The sequence below is a fragment of the Eptesicus fuscus genome, chromosome 1, assembly GCF_027574615.1.
Source record: "Eptesicus fuscus isolate TK198812 chromosome 1, DD_ASM_mEF_20220401, whole genome shotgun sequence".
Classification (NCBI taxonomy): Eukaryota; Metazoa; Chordata; class Mammalia; order Chiroptera; family Vespertilionidae; genus Eptesicus; species Eptesicus fuscus.
The window spans coordinates 40,837,465-40,864,429 of record NC_072473.1 but is presented as its reverse complement, the minus strand read 5'-3'; the positions used below and the strand labels follow the sequence as shown (position 1 = coordinate 40,864,429).

Sequence of the window (26,965 nt, the reverse complement as noted above, 5' to 3'; positions counted from 1 at the left end):
GAGGGCAGTTAGGGGTGACCAGGCCGGCAGAGGAGGGAAGTTGGGGGCAAACAGGCTGGCAGCAGAGTGGTTAGGGGGTGATCAGGCTGGCAGGCAGAAGTGGTTAGGGGCAATAAGGAAGGCAGGCAGGCAAGCAGTTGGGAGCCAGCAGTCCTGTATTGTGGGAGAGATGTCCGACTGCCCGTTTAGGCCCGATCCTGCGCAGTCGGACAACCCTCAAGGGGTCCCATATTGGAGAGGGTACAGGCTGGGCTGAAGGACAACCCCCCTTCGTGCACGAATTTTGTGCACCGGGCCTCTAGTATATTTAAAATGATATATGCAAAATATTTCAACATGTAATCAACATAAAATATTTATGAAATATTCTATATATTTTTTGCCATACTAAGTCTTAGAAATCCTGTGTGTATTATACACTTACAGCAAATCTCCATTCCTAATAGCCAAGTTTCAAGTGCTCAATAATCACATGTGGCTGATTGCTACCATATTTGATGGGGCAACTTTATAACCTCAGGCCAAAACAGCTTTCTTCCTTTTAAGAATTAAGCTAAAAGTATAAGTGAATGCATGTTTGGTCCCATTGTCTTCTGTAAAAAACTCTTTCTTTGGCCCCAAGATGCACTTCACTCTCTCCTCAAAAGAAGATGGGGATGGTATTGCTCTCTCTGCTCTTCTCATGGAAAAAGCCAAGTGGAGGGATGGTGGTGGATGGAGTTGCTGCTTACTTTGAATATACATCCTGAGGTCATGAGGGGTCAGTGATATCAGCCCTCAATTTTGGCTGCATCTCCTCTTCCCTCAGCCCATGGTATATAGTTAGTTCTCCCTTACCTCCTCCTATACACCTTCTGATCTCCCCTTCTGCTTTTTAGAACAAGGAAACCTGAAAAATTCAAATCACAAGGATGAAAATAGCTTTCATCCCCAGCAATAGTTTTTCTGTACTTTGAATGTCTCTTAGCTTTTCCTTTGTATTCTGATAAAGATCTTGGAGAGAAGTCACATGTGTATGCTTTTTTCCACACCTTTTCCTCTTCTAAATTTATCTGTTGGCCCCAAGCCCCCAGTCATTGTAAACCCCTGGTCCACACCCTCTCTTCTACAGCACAATAGCTCAGGCAATAAGGATAAGAAAGGCCCATCTTGACCCAGGATGGGAGTGTCCTTTCCTCACCAGCCTTAGTGCAGCTCTGGACTACCTCTAGTCTAGCCCAGGCTCAATCCAAAGATTCCTAGAATACAAAAGGAGAGGAGAGTCACAGGGGCCAGCTGCATAATTTCACTCCTTTGCATTTTCTCAGTGTTGGAGCATTTAATCCATTTACGTTTAATGTTTGTAGCCATTTCTGTACTTTATGCCTGTGTTCCTTCCTCCCTTTCTATTTCTTCTTTTTACAACATTCCCTTTAGAATTTCTTGCATTGTTGGCTTGGTAGTGATAAACTCCCTTAGCCTTTTTTTTGTCTGCGAAACTCCTGATTTCCCCTTCAATTTTGATTGATATTCTTGCTGGATAGAGTATTCTTGTACTCAGTCCTTTGCTTTGCATCACTTTGAATACTTCCTTCCATTCCCTTCTAGCTTGATGTGTTTCTGTTGAGAAATAATTTGATAATCTGATGGGGGATTCTTTGTGTGTGACTCTCTGTCTCTCTCTTGCAGCCTTTAAGATTCTGTCATTGTCGTTAACATTTGCCATTGTAATTATGGTATGCCTTGGTGTGGGTCTTTGGTATTCATCTTGTTTGGGACTCTCTGTAATTGTTTAACTTTTTTCTTCCCCTAATCAGGGAAGTTTTCTGTCATTATTTCTTCAAATAAATTTTCTAATCCTTGCTGCTCTTCTTGTTCTTCTGGCAGCCCTATTATACATATATTACTTCGTTTCATGTTGTCCCAAAGCTCCCTGTGGCTCTCTTCCTGCTTTTTAATTTTATTCTCCAGTTGCTGTTCAGATTGGGCTTGCTTCTCTACCTTATCTTCTAACTCACTTATTCAGTCCTCTTCTTCTACTCTACTGTTGAAACCTTCCATGGTGTTTTTTATTGTAGTTATATCACTTTTTATTTCTTCCTGATTTTTGCATAGGTTGTTGATTTTCTCATCCATCCAGTGTATGAACTGTACAACCATTACTCTGAATTATTTTTTGTCATGTTGCATGCCTCCATTTCACTTATTTCCTTTCTTGGCGACTCCTCTTTTTTTTTTTTCCTTTGGGAATTATTTCATTGTCTTCCCATTGTAACTATCACCAGAAAATTCAAACGCTGAGTTGCAGGGGCCTGGGCCATTTGCAGTGGGAGTTTCATGCCATCCGAGTGTCAATGAAGAGCTCCGACACCAAGACATGTGGCTGCTGTGGGTTGGTGGGAGCCACACTCACCCAGGATCAGAGTCACCAGCGCTTAGTGCAGCCTTGTGCATGCACCTAGAATCAGTAACCCCACCTGTGCTGCGCTGATAAAGAGACCCCCTTGGCATGTGTCAAAAATCAGAGTCCCCTAGCACATGTCATGAGTCAGAGTCCCCTTTTACCCACACCGAGAATCAAGTATCGGAGTCTCAGTTGCTTGGTGTGGCCTCGCACTGAGAATCAGGGTCTCTGTGTACACATGTGCCGACAGTTGGAGTCACTGGCTCTTAGTGTGTGTGCACTGGGAATTGGGGATCCCAGGCCCATGTGATAAGAAACAGAGTCATGTCACTGGTGCTCAGTTCTGCCTCTCACACAGAGAATCAGGATCCCTGGTCTGTTTGGGGGGACTGAGTTGCACAGCCACCCTGTGTCGGCAGGAGGTCTACTCCTGCACTGTGAAAATCAGACTTCTGTGTGCGCTTGCCCAGAATCAAAGTCAGGTGGCATTTCCACCCTGTGTGGGCATAGGATCTGGTCACAAGAGTGTGCTCTGTGGGAAGCAGATTCCCAGTGTCTGCGTGCCTAAGCTCAAATTCAGGCAGCGGAGCTGGAGCCGCCTGTGTGGGCAGGAGGCCTGCTTGCACAGGGCAGGACCAGCAGTTCCTATGGTGCTGCAGAGAGCCTATGGGGAGAGGGATGGGCTCTGTGACTCACAGAAATCTGTGTCCAGGATGTCTGGATTCTTGGTGTCTGTGGATCTGCAGCTGTGGTCACAGGTCTTTGTCCCCAGTGGCTGTAGGGTCCCGGTTTACGTCTGAGACCAGATTGGGTGGTAGTGAGGCTAGGATCCTAGTCTCAAGCAGTTCTGTTTTTCAAGATGGCATGGTCTGTGCCCACGCTGGCCAATCCCGGAGTGTCCGTGGTGACAGCGGGGTTTTGCCATCTAAGACAGCCCATTTTGGCAGCCCCTTGGAACACCTGCAGGATCTAACTGTCCTTAGCTCTCTCTCTCTCTCTCTCTCTCTCTCTCTCTCTCTCTCTCTCACACACACACACACACACACACACACACACACACACACACACCCCACACATCCACACAATCCACACACACACAAACACACACACATCCACACACCCCACACATACACACACTCCTCTATCGCTCCCTCACTCTCTCACGCACTCTCCCTCCCTACCTTCTTGCTGGTCGCTATCTTTTCTCTCAATCTATATATTCTTTACTAGCTTCTCAAAATGTTAGCATTTTTAAAAATCAGTAAAATTATAAAAATCAGTAAATTAACATAAGTTTAATGCTACTTGTATACCCATTCAAATTTCACCAATTATCTTGTTAATATCCTTTATCTGGTCCAGGAACCCACATCAGATTTGGTTGTCACGTCTCTATTTTCTTCCACTTTGTGAAAGAAATGAAACTAGAAATCAATTATAGACAAGAAGAATTAACATCTATCTTTCTCAAACTATTCCAAATCTTTGTGACAGCTTCTCAGTCTTTCCTAGTCTTTTATGACCTTGATAGTTTTGAAGAGTATAGGCCAGTTGTTTCATAGAATGTCCCTTAATTTGTTTTTTTTCTGATGATGTTGCCTTATGATTAAACTCAGTTGATGCATTTGTTGTAAAAAAATGTTAAGAAGTGATGTCTTATTAAGAGTCTTGTGGTGTCTATTCTATAACTGATGATATTAAATTTGATCAATTGGTTAAGGTTTTTATGCAAGCCTTTTCCACTGTAAATTACTATTTTTCCTTTTGATATTAATGAGCAAGTAGATTTTTTTTCTGATAACGAAGGGAACACAGGTAGAAAGTGGTGGAGGGTCTCCTCTCTAAAGCTTGTAATTATTCTTCTCTTCCCCTATATTCACATTACCTCTTGTAAGATGCCAGGCATACCTCTTAAGGGCTTTGCCATGCTGGATTCAGCTTTATTCTTTCCCTCTTAGCTTGTTGCATTTAGGAGAACAGCAAGCTTTATGACAGCCTTTCCCTAATTTGGGGGTTGAGCTCGTTAGCCATTGGAATGGATGTGAAGGGAGCTCTCTTCTTCTGGTTCCAGGATCAACATCTGATCTGATAAGAGTTATGGAACCTTCAGAAGGGTTATGGTTCCTGTCCCCTCTCCTTCCACCATCTGTTTTTATTTGCTATATTGTTTAATGACTCACTATCTTGGAAAGGTTTATTGATAGAGAATAAATGATCTTGATATCCAATTCTGGAAAAACACACACACATCAGATAAAGAGAAGTTCCTCTCTTATGTTGAAGGTATTGTATGGTGAGGCTGATCATCCTAAACCTTTTGGTCTCTACCATTACTTCAAAACCACTCTGGATATATTCTGTACAAATTTGAAAAATTCCTGGAAAAATCAAAGATAAGGTTTATGGGTGCCTTCCATCTCTCCTGTCTTTTATATCAATCCTAACTCATGATACAGAGAATAATTCATTCTGCAGTCTAAAATTGCGAATTACTTTATGATTTGGGATTTGGAATAGTTTGAGAAAGATAGATGTTAATTCTTCTTTGAATGCTTAGTAAAATTAATCTGTGAAGCCATCTGATCCAGGACTTTTGTTTGTTTGAAGTTTTTTATTGTTGCTTCAATTTCATTAGTTGTTAATGGTCTATTCAGGTTTTCTGATTCTTCCTGATTCAGTTTTGGAAGATTGTATGTTTCCAGGAATGTGTCCATTTCACCCAGTTTGTTGGATTGGTTGGCATATTGTTATCCATAGTATTTTCTTACAATCCTTTGTATTTCTGTGATGTCAGTTGTTACTTTGTGTCTTTCATTTATGATTTTATTTATTTGGGTCCTCTCTCTTTGTTTCTTTGTTAGTCTGGCTAAGGGTTCGTCAATCTAGGTTTTCCTTTTTAAGGAAACTCCTCTTCGTTTCGTTGCTATTTCGTATTGATTTTTAGTCTCTATGTCATTTATTTCCACTCTGGCCTTTATTATTTCCTACTTCTACTCCTTTTGGGCTCCTTTTATTGTATTTTTTCTAGTTCTTTTAGGTGTATGTTTAGATAGTTTATTTGAGATTTTCCTTGTTTCTTGAACTAAGCTTTTAATTCTATGAACTTGCCTCTCAGGACTGCTTTCACTGAGTCCCATAGATTTTGGGATGTTGTGTGTTAATTTTCATGTTTGTAGGAAGTATTTTAATTTTTCCTGGACCTTATTGGTAATCCATTAACTATTTCATAACATACTATTTAGCCTGCATGTGTTTGAATATTTTGAGGGTTTTTTTTTGTTATAATTGGTTTCTAGTTTCATGTCTTTGTGATATGAGAAGATTCTTGATATGATTTCAGTCTTCTTGAATTAGTTAAGACTTATTTTGTATCCTAACATGTAGTCTGTCTTTGAGAATGTTCCATATGCACTTGAGAAGAATGCATATCTTTTGGGAAGAAATGTCCTGTAAATAGCAATTAAATCCATGTAATCTAATGTGTTGTTTAAGGTTGCAGTTTACTTGTTCATTTTTATGTCTGGAAGATCTATTCAATGATGTCAGTTGGGTGTGAAAGTTCCCTACTATGACTGTATTGCTTTCAATCTCTCCCTTAAAGTCCACCAAGAGGTTTTTTTAAACATATATTTAGGTGCTCATATATTGGGTGCATATATATTTATCCCCTTGTAGGATTGATCCTTGTAATATTATGTAGTGACCTTCTTTGTCTCTTATTTTGGCTTTTGTATTGAAGTGTAGTTTGTCAGTTATAAGTATTGCTATCCCAGCTTTTGTTGTTGTTGACATTTGCAGGGAATTTTTTTTTTCCATCCCTTCACCTTCAGGTTATGTGTCTTTTGTTCTGAAGTGGGTCTCTTGTAGACAGCATTACATGGGTCATGTTTTCTTATGCATTCAACTACCTTATGCCTTTTGATTGGAAAATTTAATCTATTTACATTTTAGGTTATTATTGACTAGAGGCCTGGTTCACAAATTCATGCATGGATAGGGTCCCCAGGCCTGGCTGGTGATCAGGGCTAATCGGGGCCTTCCTTCATTCCACGCTGCCTCCTGGTGGTCAGTACACATCATAGCGAGCGATTGAACTCCCAGTCTCCAGGTCAACTTCCAGAGGGGACACTTTGCATATTAGCCTTTTTTATATATAGATAGATAAGGCCTTATTTATTGCATTTTATTCTTTATGCCTATGTTCCTCTCTGTATATATTTCTTTTCCTTCTAGCAGTCCTTTTGACATTTCTTCCTAGGTTGGTTTGCTGGTAATGAACTCCTTTAACCTTTTTCTTTCATCTGGGAAGCTCTTTACTTCACCGTCAATTTTAAATGAGAGCCTCACTGGATTGAGTAATCTTGGTTTCATATCCTTGCTTTTCTTACTTTGAGTTCTTCATGCCCTTCTGGTCTGTAGTATATCTGTTGAGAAATCATCTTACAGCCTTATGAGAACTCCTTTTTAAGTGACTGAGTATCTGTGTCTTGATTCATTTAAGGTTGTTCTTTGTGTTTAAACTTTGCCATTTTAATTATGATGTGTCTCGGTATAGATCTCTTTAGTTCATCTTTATTGGGACTCTCAGTGCTTCTTGAACTTGGTAACTTTTTTTTCACTAGATTAGAGTTTTCTGTCATTGTTTCTCAAACAGATTCTCTATCCCTTGCTCACTTTCTTCTTTTTCTGGTACCCTTATAAAGTTGTTGTTATATTTCATGTTGTTCCAAAGTTCCCTTAAAATATCCTCATGGTTTTTAATTATTTTTTCTTCTCTGATTGAGTGTTTTTTTCCTACCTGTCTTCTAATTTGCCAATTCGACCCTCTGTTTCATCTAACCTATTTATTTCTTCCATAAATAAATGCTTTATTTCAGATATGTTATTCTTCATGTCCAACTGGTTCTTTTCATGTTTTCTATGTCCTTTGTCATGCTGTTGAACATTCTTAAAACCATCACTTTGAGCTCTATCTCTTTTCCTTAAAAATCTTTATTGTTGTAAGTATTACATAGGTCCTCCTTTTCCCCCCATTAAACCCTTCCAGCCCACTCCCATCCACCCCCCCCCCAGGCCATCACCACCACATTGTCTGTGTCCATGGGTTATGCATGTATGCATAGAAGTTCATTGGTTTATCTCTTTCCGTCCACCCTCCCCTTCTTCCCTCTGAGGTTCAACAGTCTGTTCATGCTTCTATGGCTCTGGGTCTATTTTTGATCATCAGTTTATTTGGTTCATTAGATTTCACATATGAGTGAGATCATGTGATATGTATCTTTCTCTGACTGGCTTATTTAACTCAGTATAATACTCTCCAGGTACATCCATGCTATTGCAAATGGTAAGAGTTCTTTTTTATTGCTGCATAGTATTCCATTGTGTAAATGTACCACAGCTCTTTTTTATTTCAGAGAGAAAGGGAGAGGGAGCGAGAGATAGAAACATCAATGTGAGAGAGAATCACTAATCAGTTGCCTCCTGCACACCCCACACTGGGGATCAAGCTCACACCCTGGGCATGTGCCCCCGACAGGAATTGAACCTGGGATCCTTTAGTCGGTAGGCCTATGCTCTATCCACTGAGTGAAACCGGTCAGGGCAAGCACAGCTTTTTTTTTTTTTTTCAAATAGTTTTTTTAATTGTTTAAAGTATTACAAATAGTAGTATATATGTTTCCTTCACCCCCCCCCATTGACCTTCTCCCAGCCTCCCCTACCCTCTAGCACATGTTCTCACCCCAAACCCCCCAGTGTCTTGCATCCAATGGTTATGATTATATGCATGCATACAAGACTTTCGGTTGATCTCTTACCTCCCACCGACCTTCCCAGCCTTCCCGCTGTAATTTGACAGTCTGTTTGATGCTTCTCTGATGCTGTATCTATCTTTTTGTTCATCAGGTTATAATGTTCTTTATTATCCATAAATGAGTGAGATCATGTGGTATTTTTCTTTCACTGACTGGCTTATTTCACTTAACATAATGCTCTCCAGTTCCATCCATGCTGTTGCAAATGGTAAGCATTCCTTCTTTTTTATAGCAGCATAGTATTCCATTGTGTAGATGTACCATGGTTTTCTAATCCACTCATCTGCTTATGGGAATTTAGGCTGTTTTCAAATCTCAGCTATTGTTAATTCTGTTACTATGAACATAGGGGTGCATATATACTTTCTGATTGGTGTTTCTGTTTTCTTAGAATATATTCCTAGAAGTGATATTACTGGGTCAAATGGAAGTTCCATTTTTAAAATTTTGAGGAAACGCCATACTGTTTTCCACAATGGCTGCACCAGTCTGCATTCCCATGAGCAGTGAAGGAGGGTTCCTTTTTCTCTGCATCCTCTCCAACACTTGTCATTTGTTGATTTGTTAATGATGGCCATTCTGACAGGTGTGCGGTGGTACCTCATTGTTGGGCTTTTCTTGTTGCTCTCTTTCTAAATCTTTGAGTTGTAGGGTTAGATAATTTACTCCAATTGTTTCTTGTTTTTTGAGGTAGGCCTATAGAGTATGAACTTCCCTCCCAGGACAGCTTTCACTATGTCCAATAGATTTTGTATTGTTCTGTTTTCATTTTCATTTGTTGCCATGCTGCTTTTTATTTCTTCTGTGATCTCTTTGGTAATCTATTAATTGTTTATTAGCATGCTATTTATCCTCAAGGTGTTTGATTTTTTTATTGTAGTTGATTTCTAGTTTTATGCCATTGTGATCTGAGAAGATGCTTGATATGATTTCTATATTCTTGAATTTGAAGAGAATTTGCCTGTGTCCCAACATATGGTCTGTCTACCTTTGAAAATGACCCATGTGCACTTGAGAAGAATGTATATTCTATGGCTTTGGGGTGAAATGTTCTGAAGATGTCAATTAATTCCATCTGATCTAGTTTATCATTTAGGATTAATATTTCTTTGCTAATTTTTTGTTCAGAGGATTTGTCCAGTGGTGTTAGTGGGGTATTAAAGTCCCCTACTATGACTGTATTGCTGTTATTCTCTCCATTGATCTCCTCCAGAAGTTTTTTTTTTTTTAAATGTATTTGGGTGTTCCTATATTGAGTGTGTATATGTTTGCCAGAGTTATATTTTATTTTTGTATTGATCCCTTTAGTATTATGAAGTGGCCTTCCTTATCTCTTTTTATATACTTCACTTTGAGATCTAATTACGCCACAATCTTGTTTTCAAGCAGGCAGTATTTCTTTGTTACTCAGCCTGCCTGTGGTTGTATTTACACAAGAGTCAGTTTGTGATTCAACCCCTGGGTGGCAGTGTTTCTGTATTGACATATGGGGCCATAAGTCCTCTCTACCCAGTATTTATAATATGTTTTCCCTGCTGCACTTAATACTGGTTTGGGGATATGGACAGCCCCAGAGCTGGCTTTCTCATTGTTTCTCCCCTCTCTGATTCCCAGGTTCCACAAAAACAACTTTTCCCTGCAGTCTGAGAGTGTTTTTAATTGGGTGATCCTATGTATTGGGCTTAGTAGTCAAATGCAAGGATTTAAAGATGAAAAAAAAATCTAGAATAAGTACACGATCTCATGACTTGTTTGTCCCAGCACTGTGCACAAATCTGCTCACATCTCTGTACAGGTCTTTTTCCCCTGGCACAGCACAGCCAGTTTACTGTTAAAGCTTCATGCTGCCTTTTTGTGCCCAGACCAGCTATGGGTTGATTTCTAGAGTTCTCTTCTGTCAGCAGCCCTGTGGAGCCCCTTCCACATTTGCAGACTATGCTGGCCCCAACATCTGTGGATTTTGGGGGGCGCAGACTTCCTCTGAACCTCTAGATCCCACTGCACGCGTTTCTCCCTTCAGCCTGGATTGCATACCTCACCTTTCTCTGGGTGAAATCTGACCTTTCCATGAGAAGGTGCAGAACGCATGCGAGTCCATGTATTCACACTGCTTGAGGCCTGGTGTTTGTAGGTTCACTGCTGATCCCTGGGTATAGTGGTTGTAGGGTCCCAGGAGGCATCTTATTCTTCCCAATTGATGGTAAGCCTAGGCTTCTGATCACATCCACTTTCCCTTTCAAGATGGCAAGGTAAAAAAAAAAAAAAAAAAGATGGCAAGGTCTCTGTGGCAGAGCCGGTCGCTCTGGGAGAGATTTCAGCAGCAGTGGAGGCTGCCTGGTCAGGGGAGCCCGGTCCGGCAGTCCCCAACAGTCCCTTGGAATATAGCTGTCCCTCACTCACAAATAGACACTCCCCTTATGTCCACACTCTCTCCTTTCGTTCTCTCACTCACACACTATCTTGCAGCCTGCCTTCCCATTGGCAGCCATCTTCCTATCCAACCACAGCTTTTTTATCTTCTCATCTGCTGATGAGCACTTGGGCTGTTTCCAAATCTTAGCTATTGTAAATTTCACTGCTATGAAAATAGGGGTGCATATATTCTTTCTGATGAGTGTTTCGGGTTTCTTAGGATATATTCCTAGAAGTGGTGTCACTGGGTCATATGGCAGTTCCATTTTTTTTTTTTTTTTTTGAGGAAACTCCATACTGTTTTCCACAGTGGCTGCACCAGTCTGAATTCCCACCAGCAGTGTGCTAAAGTTCCATCTCTTTTCTCCACAACCTCACTAACACTTGTCGTTTGTTGATTTGTTGATGATAGCCATTCTGACAGGTGTGAGCTGATATCTCATTATCATTTTGATCTGCTTCTCTGGAGTGATTAGTGACTTTGAGCATTTTTTCATGTTTCTTGGCTTTCTGTACGTACACTTTGAAGAAGTGTCTATTTAGGTTCTTTGCCTATTTTTAAATTGGATTGTTTGTTTTCCATTTGTTGAGTTATATGACTTCCCTGTATATATTGGAGATTAACCCCTTATTGGATGTATCATTGGCAAATATTTTCTCCTATGTAGTGGGCTCTCTTCTTATTTTGATGGTTTCTTTTGCAGTGCAGCAGTTTTGTGTTTTTTTTTTTTTTAATTTTAATGTAGTCCCATTTGTTTATTCTCTCCTTAGTTTCCATTGTCCTAGGAGATGTATTGGCAAACTTATTGCTATGAGAGATATCTGAGATTTTTCTGCCTATGGCTTCACGTCTTATATTTAAGTATTTTATCCATTTTGAGTTTATTCTTGTGTATGGTGTAAGTTGTTGGTCTAGTTTCTGAATTCTGTTTCTGATAAATTGCTTATCTCCCTTTCATTTAGCTCTTTTTTATTTTTTCTGGAGATTCCTCCTCTTCTTTCATTATGGCCTGTTTCTTTGTTTCCCCATTTTTGCTGTTTCTTTTTTTATTTGTGTCTATGTTTTAGAAAAACTTATATGACTCACAGTCTTGCTGGGATGGTCTACAATAGTGGGTGTTCTGTGGAACCCAGTGGTTTAATCTCCTTGATCTCCTGAGTGGATGCTCTTGGAAGGTCCCTTGTGTGGATTATGTGGTCCCTCAGGTTATAATTGAATCTTGATTGCTTGTGTCCTCTTTGTGGGTGGGCTTGGCCTTCAGCCTGGCTAACTATAAGTCTTAACTCCAACCAAGTCATGTAAACTGTTTTACTGGTGCTGACAGAACAAATCAAGACAAAATAAGACTAAGCTGAAAAAAAAAAATCCACCACCACCAACAACAACAAAAACAAGAACAGAGAAAAAGAATTAGAGAAGAAAAAAGAGGCTAAAATGTATAATAAAAGAAAAAATAAAAAAATTAGATAAGAAAAAAAGAAAAAAGGAAACAGAATGTGAAAGGAAATAAGAGAAAAGAAAAAATAAAAATATGAAAGAAAAAAAATTATAATTTAAAAAAGTAATAATAAAATAAAATATAGAATCCTATATAATAATGAGGTAATATGCAAATTGACCCTCATGCCATAACACCCTCACAAGATGGCAGCCCTGCCCAGCCCCTCCCCTGGCCCCACTCCTGATCAGCCTCTCCCATCTCAATTGAGGGTGAGGCGGCTAGCCAACCCCCCATCCCCCCACAGCCCCTCACCCAGGCCGGCCATGCGCACACACTTTCCCAGGGCTGGGGGTACCCCAGGCAGGTTGCAGGCACAGCATTAGTCAGAAGCAAAGGTCCTGGCTGTCCCTGGCCTAGAGAGTCCAGAAAACCTCATTAGTGACCAAAGACCAACACCCAGTGGAAAGGTCCCTGCCTGTGCTTATGGCTCAAAGTGCCAGGAGGAGGCAGAGCATCTTGACCCTGCAACCCTGGTATCAGCACACCAAGCCTTGGTGCACACCACGCCAGTGGAAGCTGTGGGTGAAAGGGGGAGAGCAGGGAGCTGGGGTGTGGAGCTGGGAGGGGCCTAGAGTCTTCAGGAGCAGCCCGTCTGCCGAGGTTGCTGTGACCCATGTGCTTGGGCTTGGTCAAAGCCCCTGGTCAGCTCTGCCGCTTGCCTTCCAGTTGCGGCTAGCCTTGAGGCGGCTTGCGTTGCACTCAGAGAAGCAGCTGTCACTGGGGTCAGTTAAATAAGAGAAATCAAAGAGCCAAGAGTAAATATCCTCACAGCCCCTTCCTACGCGCCCTCACCGGGCAAGGAGGGCTAGGGATGGGGGTAACGGAAAACGGCTGCTGCTTTGCATTTTATAATAAAAATACTCCTGCTATGTAGAGAGGAGAGCTGATTCGTTTCCAGCCACACCCACACCTGGCATGTTCCCTGCCCAAGGCCTGAAGCCTGACAGCACCTAACAAAGGTGTGTCTGCACAGCCATGTTGGCCTGGCTCCTGGAACGTTAGGAGCAAGTTTGAACTGCATTGATTAAGAAAAAAAAAAAGTAAATATTGAAAATCACCTCTTTGTACTCAAATGGTAATATAAAATGCAGATTACAGCATCTGATTTTGTCTTCTGTGTTGATTTTGAGGCAGAGCGCAAATAGGTTCATGGGAAAAGCAGAAAAAAAAAAGGGAAAGGGAGAGGATTCTGCAGTCCACAGCATTGAACATTGTTTTTTGTTTTTGTTTTTTGTTATTTTTCCTTCTGTTCTTCAAGTCAGTATATGCCATTTAAACCACTTTATGGTGTTAGGTAATGAGCTAATGCTTCCTCTATTAAGAGCAAGCAGCAGTGCCTTTCATGAGTCACATACATTTAATCCATTCAAATGGAGCATACTGAGTGGAGAGAATGGTATGTGTCATTTTATAAAGAACTTGGCATTATGATGCTATCTGGCTTAAGATCTTATTTATCTCACAATATAAAGAATGTAGACAAATCAGGCATTAAAAATGAATGTGCATGTTTAAATGCAAGACTTTATTTTCATCCATAATGACCAAACCACCAGTCACCAGGAGGTGCATTGATGAGTTCTATGGCACGGCGGGTCTGGGGTTTCACAGTGCTGCGGGTCTGGGTGAGGCTGCATGGCATGGGCCAGGGCCAGGGGACCTGAGGCTTGATGGGGATGGGGCTGGCAGGGTCTTGGTGTCGCCCAATGGGGGTGGGGCTGGCCGGACACTTCTATTATAGAGAAAGGCCAAATAGCAATATTAAAATATTTCCTCTAATTAACTCCGGTTTAATGTGCACAAATTTTGTGTACTGGGCCACTAGTAGAAAAATAAAAATGGAAAAATTGAATAAAAAATAAAAAAGAAAAGAACAAATAAGAAAAGTAAAGAGAGAAATAAGAGATATGAAATAAAAAAGAGAAGATTAAAAAGTGAAATATAAAAAGACTAAAGAAAATATTTTTTAAAAGTGGAGTTCACCTCAGCAAATTTTAGTGCCTCTTGTGATCACTATTTGGATATGCTGCTTGTGGAATTCACTGGATAATGGCTCTGATTTTGTCTGAAGCTGGCCATGTGGTGTGCTGGTCCTGGGCCACCCAGGAGGGTCTCTGGTGCAAGCCAATATCAGTTGCTGTCCCTGCTTGGCCCTCAGTAGCCTGTCTAATGCTTGCCAGGGTAGAGTCCCAAGTTGTCTGGTGGGCAGGGCCTTCTGAACCCAGAAGCTGGGTCTGCCTCAGGTCTTGTTCCTTGAATGTTGCAGCTCTCAGCTTCTCTTCCTTCCCTTATGGAACTGTGTTCAGGCAGCCTTTCCCAGACCCTCTCCATATCTCCTCCTATCTTTCCTCTGTGGTCTCTGTTCTCAATATTTCAGATCACAACACTTCAACTGGTCTTTCAAGCCAATTGCTCTGCAGTTTAGCTCCAAGTCCAGTCCGTGGTTGGGATAAAAAAGATGGAGCTTCCAGCTATTCTACATCCATCTTGGAATCCAATATAAGCATTCTCTATTTTCAGATTGACATTCTGCGTATTTACCATATGAGAAGTGCCTACACTGCAAGTGCCCACATAAATTTATTGATTGGGTCTGAGATCTCCTGTAGATAAACAAAGTAGATGTAACTTGAGATTGCTTGTAGTCATTCAAATGCATTTTCATTTATAAAAGGACAGCAGTGATCTGATTTTTGGCATATATAGGGATAGAGCATTCAAATAAACAATTATCCTGGATATAGAATGTAATATGCCTAATCCATTAATCACTATGGATTTAGCTTAAATTGTTTTGACAATCATTATGTGCAAGGAATCCATAGGGTTTTAAACAGTTTACATGGAAAAGAAATAAGGATTTTAGATTACAGAAAATTTGATAATTATCAGAGACATCACCATGTGGATGAGAAATTTGACTTATACCATGTGACACAATAGGTAAAATTAATGGAATGGATTTCTCTTACAAATTTTTATGAACAAACTTGTGTTCTTTCCTGGTTCTTGTAAAAAATTTTTTTTCCTAAGAGTTAGGGTACTTGGCTTCAAGTCCTCACTGTACCCCTTTGTTGAGTTCTTTTCCTTCTCTGAACCAAATTTCTTGTATAAAATTATAGAACTAAATATAATGATCTTCAAGTGTCATATAAAAACTATGGACTCTTATCCTGATGACAATAGCAATCCTGGTCTGATTTGTCATTACTGCAGATGACAACCAGGTATTTGTGCAGACCTACTATGATACACCACTGGTGATCACCGTGTTTACTGGAATCCAAGAGGTGGTTGTGCCATGCCGAGTTACTTCTCCTGATATCAATGTCAAGCTTCAGTTGGTAAGTTTCATTATTGGGGTCTCAGATAGAGAACTTGCTGTTATCTAGATTATTAAACATAAAGAGAGTAGGGGATAGTATTTCAATCTCATTTCTTGCTCCAGCTGTGTTGTGTCTGCCTATTTGGAGCAGCATATAGAAGCAGACATAGTGACATTTTACCTTGGGCCAGTGTCACCACGAATGTATAAAAACTGTGGGGGGGAGACAATGGATGCTTAGATGTACTGTAAGACCTCATGTAGACTGTATGTAAATGCTGTCCATATGCAGAACAAGAGAGATTATTTTTCTTAAATAGAGAGAAAATGGTGGATAGTTTTCAGAGGAATACTCAAGAAGAATAGAGAAAGGGGAAACAAACTCATCTATCTTGATTAGTTAAATCAATCTTGGTGATGAATGGAGTAACATATGTCCCTTGTAGATAACTTTCACATCCACCAAAGCTCTCACAATCCATAGTTGCATAACATTACTACAAATTTTAAAAGGGTTCATGTATATCATTTCTTTTGAAGTGCACACTTAACTCTCTGTAAAGTGGATAGAGCTGGTTTATTATTTCCATTTTATATTTAATAGATCTTAGACTTAGAGAAAAGGAAAAACTTGCTTATGATGTATATTTCATTAAGTGTCATAGTCAAAAGTAAAAATCAGGTGTTCAGATTCCCTGTCAAGTGTTTCAGTTATTATCCTGTGACCTTCTTTGCGATAGAAGGCTACCTCTCCTCCTCTCCTGGATGCACTGTTCCTCTGCACCCAAGCCCTTTCTCGTTTTCTTGTTAGGAAAAAGCTGTGGACCTCTCACAAAAGCAGGCAAAGATCATTTTGCTTTCTTTCCTTAGAGGGAATGTTAGCATTTTCCAAATGCCTTCTGTCAGTACTGCTGGGTCAGCCAGGAAATTATGTCTAGTAAAACAACTGATGTGGCATAAGAAAGTGCAAAAGCCCATGGGCAGAAGAATTTAACCTCTAACAATGTACAGAAGACTCTGGATTCCATTAGCCACTCCCTGAAGACCACGCTATCCTGATTGATAAACCCTCCTCTTCCCAGACTTACCTGCCCCTAAGGTTGTTAGAAAGTTCATTATACACTCAGAGGAGCAGTCCTCAGCGCCATACGGTCATTCTCCCTTCACTAAGCCACCAGCTCCCACTCTTCCCTAAGACATTCTATAGGCTATTTCTAAAGGGAAAAGGAAGATGACTCCTTGTCTATGGGACTGGTCCAGAAAGAAGCAGTGGTGTGTGGGGATGGATGGAGCAGGAAGGATGCAGTCTGCTGTATAATTCATATGCTTGGCTGTTCACCTCATCTTTCCTCTACCTAGTGGCAGGGAGAGTGTTCTGGCATACCCACCAGGCTTCTTTTACCTCTTCCTCTGGTGGAGCTTGAAATCACTGTGTATCTTTACTCTGCTAAAATGAAGCACTAGGTAAGGAAGGGACTGAGCTGTCTGATTTCAAACATCCTTTTCTAAAATTAAACCCTGCTAGGTAACCAGTTTACCTCCAGAGGATGTGTTAGGGTATGAGAGTCAAGGCAAACCTGGGATTTGCTTTTTCCTAAAGCCTTAGCTGCTTTAATTAGAGTAGGCAATCTCATAGTATCCAAAAATATAACCCTTCTACTAAAAGGGGTTTCAAAGACACCAACCCATAATATTCCATTTCCTTTTCTAATCGCCAACATTTTTCGCAGTTCAGGTTAGCTTCTTTATTATCTCATTGTATTCTGAAAAAAAATTTCAACTCACTGCTGCCCTTAAAAGAGCTGTTAGCTAAAGACCCTATGTCAACCCTTAGACACCACTTTCATCCTGAAACTTGACAACTATGATCTGAGAGGTGAATTAAAGAGGTGACCCTGAAGAGGATATATGAGGGTTTTTTATCACACTGTAAATAGCTTTTGAGCTAGTCTCTAGAATCAGGCCAGTTTCCTTAAGCCCACAGAAAGAGAACAGTTCTGGACTAAGAACGAGGAAACCTAGAGTTCAGGTTGGATAATGATCCTTAAGCAGTTAGGAGACTGAATGTGGATTATGCCTTGTAAAATATAATAAATTATGTAGGTGAAAGTACTGTATAATCATGATAATTAGGACTGGAAGTAGACTTCTTGTCTGTGTATTTCCTACTTCCTGCTCTGTCCTCACAGGACCCACGTATGTGTTTGAATTCCCTTTCTTGCACTTAAGTCTCATCACTGGATTTCAGTGACACTCAACAGGTGGAGTAGAGAGAAGAAGGCCCCTTTTCCTAAAGTGTAGCTTCATCAGAAGTGAACTTTGGTTAAAAGCAAGGCAGCAGTACATTTAAGGGAGTTTAACCAATGGTAACAGTAACCAAATCCAACTTCATGAAGAAGGAAAACAAAACTTATTCTGATGTCAAATTTAATATAATTTGCTTCAGTCCAACACATTTACCAAGTTCACTCTGTGCCAAGCACTGCCAAAATATATTCATAGCAAATTACCATAAAAATTACAACAAAATGAGTGACCTAAAACTATCTTATCCAATAAAGAGGTACTATGCAAATTGACCATCACTCCAACATACAAGATGGCTGCCCCATGTGATCAAAGATAGGCATCCCTATGTGAACACAAGATGGCCACCATAAGATGGCTGGCAGGGGAGGGCAGTTGTGGGCAAACAGGCCAGTAGGGGAGGGCAGTTGGGAGGGACCAGGCCTGCAAGGGAGGGCAGTAGGGGGTGACCGGGCCGGCAGGGGAGGGCAGTTAGGGGTGAGCGGGCCAGCAGGGGAGGGTAGTTAGGGGAGATCGGGCTGGCAGGGGAAGACAGTTGGCCTGCAGGGGAGGACAGTTGTGGGAAACCAGGCCTGCAGGGGAGGGCAGTTGGGGAGGGACCCAGGCCTGCAGGGGAGGGCAGTTAGGGGTGACTGGGCCTACAGGGGAGGGCAGTTGAGGGTGACAAGGCCTTCAGGGGAGGGCAGTTGGGAGGGACCAGGCCTGCAGGGGAGGCCATTTAGGGGTGACCAGGCTGGCAAGGGAGAGCAGTTGGCCTGCAGAGGAGGGCAGTTGTATATAACCAGGCCTGCAGGGAAGGGCAGTTGGGGGGACCGGGCCTACAGCGGATAGCAGTTGGGAGGGATCAGGCCTGCAGGGGAGGGGTTATGGGGGGACCCAGGCCTGAAGGGGAGGGCTGTTGGGGGGAACCAGTCCTACAGGGGAGGGCAGTTGGGAGGGATCAGGCCTGCAGGGGAGGGCAGTTAGGGGTGACTGGGCCTACAGAGGAGGGCAGTTGGGGGTGACAAGGCCTTCAGGGGAGGGCAGTTGTGGGCAACCAGGCCTGCAGGGGAGGGCAGTTGGGGAGGGACCAGGCCTGCAGGGGAGGGCAGTTGGGAGGGGCCAGGGCTGCAGGGGAGGACAGTTAGGGGTGACCAGGCCTTTAGGGGAGGGCAGTTGGAGGCGACCAGGCCAGCAGGGGAGAGCAGTTAGGGGTGACCACGCTGGCAAGGAAGGGCTGTTAGGGGTGACTGGGCCAACAGGGGAGGGCAGTTGGGAGGGACCAGGCCAGCAGGGGAGAGCAGTTAGGGGCAACCAGGCTGGCAAGGGAGAGCAGTTGGCCTGCAGAGGAGGGCAGTTGTGGGTAACCAGGCCTGCAGGGGAGGGCAGTAGGGAGGGATCAGGCCTGCAGAGGAGGGGTTATGGGGGGGACCCAGGCCTGCAGGGGAGGGCAGTTTGGAGGGACCAGGCCTGCAGGGAAGGGCAGTTGGGAAGGACCAGGTCTACAGGGGAGGGCAGTTGGGAGGGACCAGGCCTATAGGGGAGGGTAGTAGGGAGGGACCAAGCCTACAGGGGAGGGCAGTTGGGAGGGATCAGGCCTGCAGGGGAGGGTTAGTGGGGGGGGGGACCCAAGCCTGCCTGGGATGGCTGTTGAGGGGGACCAGGCCTGCAGGGGAGGGCAGTTGGGAGGGACAAGAACTATAGGGGAGGGAAGTTGGGAGGGACCAGGCCTGCAGGGGAGGGCAGTTAGGGGTGACCATGCCTGTAGGGGAGGGCAGTTAGGGACGACCATGCCTGCAGGGGAGGGCAGTTGGGAGGGACCAGGCCTGCAGGGAAGGGCAGTTGGGAGGGACCAGGCCTGCAGGGGAGGGCAGTTGGGAGGGACCAGGCCTATAGGGGAGGGCAGTAGGGTGGTACCAAGCCGACAGGGGAGGGCAGTTGGGGGGGACCAGACCTGCAGGGGAGGGCAGTTGGGAGGGACAAGGACTATAGGGTAGGGAAGTTGGGAGGGACCAGGCCTGCAGGGGAGGGCAGTTAGGGGTGACCATGCCTGTAGGGGAGGGCAGTTAGGGGCAACTATGCCTGCAGGGGAGGGCTTTTGGGGGGTACCAGGCCTGCATGGGAGGGCAGTTGGGAGGGACCAGGCCTACAGGGGAGGGCAGTTGGGAGGGACCAGGACTATAGGGGAGGGCAGTTGGGAGGGTCCAGGGCTGCAGGGGAGGGCTAGTGGGGGGGGACCCAGGCTTGCAGGGGAGGGCTATTGGGGGGGGGGACCTGGCCTGCATGGGAAGGCAGCTGGCTTGAATGGGAGGGCAGTTGGGAAGGACCAGGCCTGCAGCTGAGGGCAGTTGGGAGGGACCGGGCCTACAGGGGAGGGCTGTTGGGGGGGACCAGGCCTGCAGGGGAGAGTAGTTAGGGGCAACCAGGCTGGCAAGGGAGAGCAGTTGGCCTGCAGAGGAGGGCATTTGTGGGTAACCAGGGCTGCAGGGGAAGGCAGTTGGGGGGACCAGGCCTGCAGGGGAAGGCAGCTGGTCTGAATGGGAGGGCAGTTAGGAGGGACCAGGCCTGCAGGGAAGGGCAGTTGGGAGGGACCAGGCCTGCAGGGGAGGGCAGTTGGGAAGGACCAGGCCTATAGGGGAGGGCAGTAGGGAGGGAACAAGCCTACAGGGGAGGGCAGTTGGGAGGGATCAGGCCTGCAGGGGAGGGTTTAAGGCAGGGGGGTGACCCAGTCCTGCCTGGAAGGGCTGTTGGGGGGGGGCAGGCCTGCAGGGGAGGACAGTTGGGAGGGACAAGGACTGTAGGGGAGGGCAGTTGGGAGGGACCAGGGCTGCAGGGGAGGGCAGTTGGGAGGGACCAGGCCTTCAGGGGAGAGCAGTTGGGGGCGATCAGGCCTGCAGCGGAGGGCAATTAGGGGTGACTGGACTTGCGGGGGGGGCAGTTAGGAGCAACCAGGTCAGCAGGGGATAGCAGTTGGGGGTGACCAGGTCAGCAGGGGAAAGCAGTTGGGGGTGACCAGGTCTGCAGGGGAGGGCAGTTGGGGGCAATCAGGCAGGCAGGGGAACAGTTAGACATCGATTAGGCTTTCAGGGGAGTGGTTAGGGGGTGATCAGGCTGGCAGGCAGAAGCTGTTAGGGGCAATCAGGCAGGCAGGCAGGCAGGTGAGCAGTTGGGAGCCAGCAGTCCTGTATTGTGAGAGGGATGTCCGACTGCCCGTTTAGGCCCGATCCCATATAGTTGGGCCTAAATGGGCAGTCAGACATTCCACGAGGGGACCCAGATTGTAGAAGGGTGCAGGCTCAGCTGAGGGACACACCCCTCCCCTGTGCACGAATTTTGTGCACCAGGCCTCTAGTAGTAATATATTCTCTCATAGGTCTGAAAGCCAGAAATCTGAAATCAAAGTGTTGGCAGGAACATATTCCTACTGAAGGCTCTATAAGAGAATCTTTCCTTGTCTCTTCCAATATCCAGTGGCTCCACCCATTCCTTGGCTTGATACTGGGTAACACTGGTCTCTGCCTCTGTCCTTATATGGCCTTCTCCTTCCTGTCTCTATGTTTGCCTTCTCTTGTCCTGTCTTTTATAATGACACATATTATTGGACTTAGGGCCTATACTAATCCAGGGTGATCTCATCTCAAGATCCCAAATTTAATTATATCTGCAAAGATTCCTATTATAAATAACATCTCTTTCGCAAGTAGTTTTATGTTTTAGAGGGGTCACTGTTCAACACATTACAGGCCGTTACCAGTGCCATGTACTCTGCTGAGAGCTTTATTTGCATTATCTCGTTTAATATACACAATTGATGTTCTCAGGGTTCAATTCCTGACTTACAAGTAGTGTGGTATCCCTGTGTGTGTATGTGTGTGAGTGTTATTAATAATTTGTTTGTTTGTCTAATTGCTCTATCTGTATGTATTAGACACAGTGGGAATAAAGAGGAGAAACAGATTAATTTCCTGAGTCAGTCTTTTCTAAGGTGCTAAACTAAGCTGGGTCCTGGTGAATAGCGAGAAGCACTTTAGGTGGATAATTGGGCAAAGAACACAAATAGAGGTAAGAAAACATGGAGTATCCAGGATTATTCGTGGAAACCAACAGAAATCCAAACAAACCTAACACACTAGAATTAGTAGGTAAAATGGAAAGTGTATTTTAAAAAGAAGAGTATGGCTAAACCTCAGTGACATGTATTCAGTAACAGCTCCTCTATTGAATACCACAGTCTTGCTTCTTTTACAAGGGGGATGTGGTTATCTACAGTACATTAAGTATTTATTGTCAGAGAACAACTGTGAGGCATTTCTTCTCTGACCCCAAATTACAAAATAATCACAGGAAAAGGTTTTGATTGCCCTACCTAAAATCTGATGCCCATTTCTAGACCCATTTCTGTGGCCAAAGGGGAAGGATTTATATGAAAATGGCAGCTCTCACACCACATCCCTGACATCCCTCTCACCACTAAACAAACATGTCCTTTAACTATGCATCCCTGACATCCCTCTCACCACTAAACAAACATGTCCTTTAACTACATAGTTAAAGGACATGTTTGTTTAGTGGTGAGAGGGATGTCAGGGATGGTTAGTAGGAAGAGGTAGAGACAAAAATAAGGTTCTTATTTTGAGCAATTGTGTTTAATATGGATAATGAAGTGTTTAATATAGATAAGGGAAATCTAGTTTAGAATGGAAGGGAAGAGGAAGGGCATAACAGAGATTTTGGAGGTGAAATCTTATAGCAGGCTTTTTTTTTTAACTTAGTACTATTGACATATGGTGTCAGATACTTCTTTGTTGTAGGGTTGGAACTGTCCTGTGCATTATGGAATGCTTAACAGCATCCCTGGCCTCTACCTACTAGATGCCAGTAGCAATCACCCTCCCCCCCCCCAAGTTGTGACAACCAAAAATGTTTCCAAACATTACCAAATATCCCCTGGGGAGCCAAACCCTTCCCCAGCCCTTCATTGAGAACCATTAATCTATAGGGTTAATTAAATGAATGAGTTGCTTTCTTAGGACTGAGTCTTTAGTCGTTCAAATAGAAAAAGTATTAAGACACAGAGTATTTCAATTCTGCAATCAGATAGTGCAATATTTTAATATCCCACCATTACTCTGAATTTCTGTAACACTGAATTTCTGCATAAGCATACAATAAACTCAAGGTGTTTTGACTCTCCTTGATTATTGTAATTTATCCCATATGTTATTTGTGTTTTATTTATTTTATTCTATTGGCTTTTAATTGTCAGATTCTTTGGGGATGTCTGGTAGTCAGGTACATTTAGGTTATGGTGAAATTACTAATTGTATAAGGGCTTGTCAAAGAGGCCAACAAATATTCTGGTGAAAAGTGGTTTTCGAAAAATGATTTTAAATGTTTTAATTCAATAGTTAATACTTAAGAAGTAAAAACAAAACATGAAACTAAAAAGAAGTTTGATAAACTTTCAACCCTAAGTTTTGTGTTATTAGACAATATGTGATGACCTTGTCCTGATATTAAAAACCCGGAGGTTATTATGCTAAGTGAAATAAGCCAGTCAGAGAAACTAAATACCATATGATCACACTTATATGTGGAATCTAATGAAAAAATAAATAAACTTATGAGCAAAATAGAAACAGAGGCATGGATACATGGAACAGACTGACAGCTGTCAGGTGGTCGGGGTTGGAGGGACTGGAAGAAAGAAGGTAAAGAGATTAGCCAAAGAACATATGTGTATAACCCATGGACACAGACAACAGTGTGGTGATGGCCAGAGGGAAGGGGGGCAGGGGCTGGATGGAAGTGGTCAAGGAGAGGAGAAAATGGGGACATCTGTAATAGTGTCAACAACAATAAAATTAAAAGTTGAAAAGAGAAACAAATAGCCCTAGCCAGTTTGGCTCAGTAGATAGAGTGTCAGCCTGAGGACTGAAGGGTCCCAGGTTCTATTCTGGTCGAGGGCACATGCCTGAGTTGCGGGCTCGGTCTCCAGTTGGGGGCATGCGAGAGGCAGCCAATCAGTGATTCTCATTATGGACATTTCTATCTCTCTATCCCTCTCCCTTCCTCTCTGAAACCAATAAAAAATATTTTTTAAAAAAGAAAGAAAAAAATAATAAAAGTCTCTGAGTAGATCTTGTTGGATAAGAATAAGATAACTGAACTATGGGTCAAAAAGAGATAGAATCTCAGTGTTAGAAGAGACCTTACAGTCTAATTTCCCACAGAAATTATTTTATAGCACCCTGAACAAATAGTCATTCAGCTATTGTTTCAATACTTTCAGTGACAGAGAAGTCACCATCTGATTGAGCCAAAATCTGCATCACTGTCATTTCCACTCATTGGTCCCCATTATACCCTCTGTTATACACAAAAGTTCCCAAGTAAGAGTTCTTCAAATACTAGGAAAGAGCCACTCCATCCCCAACCAATCACTAACTCCACCTACCACTTTCCATCCTCAAGTGTTTCTTTGGTCCTGCTAAAAATGTCCTGTTTCTTAAACTATTCCTTATATCATGAGGCTTCTAGAACCTTCATAGTTTTTATCATCTTCCTCTGATCATGCTTCAATTTGTAAATATCCTCCTTAAAAGATAGGGTCCATTCTTATATACCAGTGGATATAAATTAGTATATCCTGCTGTGATGGACTTTGGCAAAATATATCAAGTGCCTGGAAAATGTCTGTACACTTTGACCCAGTAATTGTTCATATAAGGATCTTGTCCAGTGAATAAGCAAAGATTGAAACATAAAGATATTCATTGTCACATTGTTTTAAATAAAACAAAAATTATCCTACCTAATAAAATAGTAATATGCAAATTGACCGCACCTTTGCTACGCCCAAGCCACACCCACCAGCCAATCAGGGCGAGTATGCAAATTACCCAACAAAGATGGCAGTTAATTTGCATACACGGAGGGAGGGAGGTGTGAAGACTGAAGACAACTTAGAAGGAAGAAGGAGGAAAAGCGAAAAGCAAGGTGGCTGCCAGAGGGAAAGCCCGGGCAGGGCGGAGCGGGGCAGGCGGCAGCAGTGCTCGGGTGCAGGCGCGGTGGCAGCGGCAGTGCACACGGCTGCAGCGGCCGCTTGCAGGATTCTTCCTGCAAATGGGCTACTAGTTATAATATAAATATCTAACAATAAAAGAATGGTAAAATAAATAATAGAATAACCCAAACAGGATAAATTGTACATACTTTACAAATATGGCTATGTAACAATATATACATACATAGAAAAAAGACTGTAAGTAAATATTTTTTATTATTCCTGGTGGCTATTTCTGGGCTATAGGTCATCATTATTATTTATTTTCTCCAGTATTTTAAAAAATGTTCACAATTGGTATGTATTACTTTTATATCAATCAAAAGAAGATTTAGTAATCCAGATCTGTTTAGAAACACACTAGCTGAGAGTAAGCACTCAGTCTGTGCTGTTTGTAGCTGGATCCCTATTGCCTAGCACAGAGTAGATACTATTAAATATTAAATGTTTGATTAAATGAATGAAAGCACAAACTACAAATGGACTTAATGTGGGCCATTAAGTTCCTTAAAGTCTTTTTTCATATATCCTTCCTTACCTGAGGCAGAAAGAGCCACCTACATTGACAAAATGTAAGTAAATATCAGGGGCCCTCATGAGAGGATGTGGAACCTGACAGATGCAATTCTCTTACATATCTTAAAAAGAAGGCCCAATGAATCTTAGCACAGCGTTTTTGGCTCTAAATATATCCAATATAAGAGATATAAACCTTGATATTCAATCCAATAATAAGCAATCAGTTGAGCAAGGGGTCCCCTATGAACTTCATCTATAAAATGAGAGTAACATTAATATCTATCTCATAGAGTTGAGCTAAGATAGTGCCTGGCATATAGTAAGTGTTGGGTAAGTGTTTATTAGTATAATTATTATTTATTGAGTATCTACTCTGAACCCATCACTGTACTAATCTCTGAGAAGAAAACAAAGGTTAACCAGCACAGACTCAGTTCTAAGGAAACTTGGGCAGGTGATGGGGAGGGCAGGCCACTCCTCTCTGTGGCTTCAGAACAGATAGTTTGGGCATGATACTGATGATTGGCCAGAACTTTACATGTATGTCTTTCTATGTCCTCCTTTCTTGCCCCATAGTTACACTCTGCCACATTTTCTTATGTAAGCCAAAACTGGAATCCCAGGAAAGGCTTCATTGTGACCCGACCTTCTTACCACTTCTACAGCAGCATGCTCCAGTGCATTGCCGAAGTTAATGGGAAGACACACAGGTCATTCTATCTCCCACAGCGTCTGGGTATGTGATCTTATGTTTTTAGGTTAGAAAATGGGATCTTGCTGCTCCTGGTAATCACTTCCTATTTGTATAAACCTTACTTCAGCTATAATTTCTTCCATATTACTTTAGTTATTAAGTGATTCTAAGCTTTTATTTTAAGAAATGTATGTAGCAAAAAAACCCAGACTAAGTTCTGCTACTGTTTTCAGTTGCCTGATCAATAGATCCATAAAATCAATGGTTTATTAGTGTCTAGCAATAGATACTTAGCTTTTATAAATTTATCCTTGCAAAACTATGAAATGATGGTACATATTGTGGCTAAACAATAGACATCTTGGAACTTTATATCAATGCTGCTCTTGTGTAGAAGTGAAGACAGGCTTCTAACTCAGGGAAGACCCTTTGCTCAGAGAATTCAGAAATGTAGCAGAATTAGCCACAGAAGGGCTTAATGGATTTAGATCAGTAGGAGGAAAACCTTTCTGATGGAGAGTTTATTAAACTGGGTATATGATTTCCTAAGCAGGATTGCAGAATCCTTTTCATTGGAAAACCTCAAGAACTAGAAAGATAGCTTTGCCACCACCACCAAGCCTCTTGATATAATTTATATAAAATCTTATCCAGCAGTTTCTGAATCATGGAATCTTCTGGTTTGGTTTTGAGTCTACATTTTCATATAAGAAAAGAAATGAGAAATTGAGAATTCTAAGAAGTACTCCATAATCCAGATTTTTGTCTCTTGCCTTCTTTGTCAGTATTATCATGCCATCTGATATATTTTTCCAGAAACCAAGAGAGAAAATATCTCCATCAGATACAACCACCAGAAACTTCTAATAGGAGATACCCTTTTCCTGCAATGTGTTGCAGAGACCACATTCAATGGACGAATCAAACTGAATTGGGTATTCAATCGACAAGATGTAAGGACAGTA

The 26,965-nt window shown here is 42.6% G+C and overlaps 1 protein-coding gene across 1 annotated transcript in view; it reads left to right on the top strand.

Moving 5' to 3' along the window:
- The window catches only part of LOC114229025 (vascular endothelial growth factor receptor kdr-like), a 677,074-nt gene that overhangs the window by 207,783 nt on the left and 442,326 nt on the right, over positions 1–26,965 (top strand). The window contains exons 4-6 of the mRNA XM_054714449.1: positions 15,327–15,454; positions 25,883–26,042; positions 26,817–26,953. Of these exons, the coding sequence (XP_054570424.1) occupies positions 15,327–15,454; positions 25,883–26,042; positions 26,817–26,953 (425 nt within the window). The remainder of the gene's footprint in view (positions 1–15,326; positions 15,455–25,882; positions 26,043–26,816; positions 26,954–26,965) is intronic.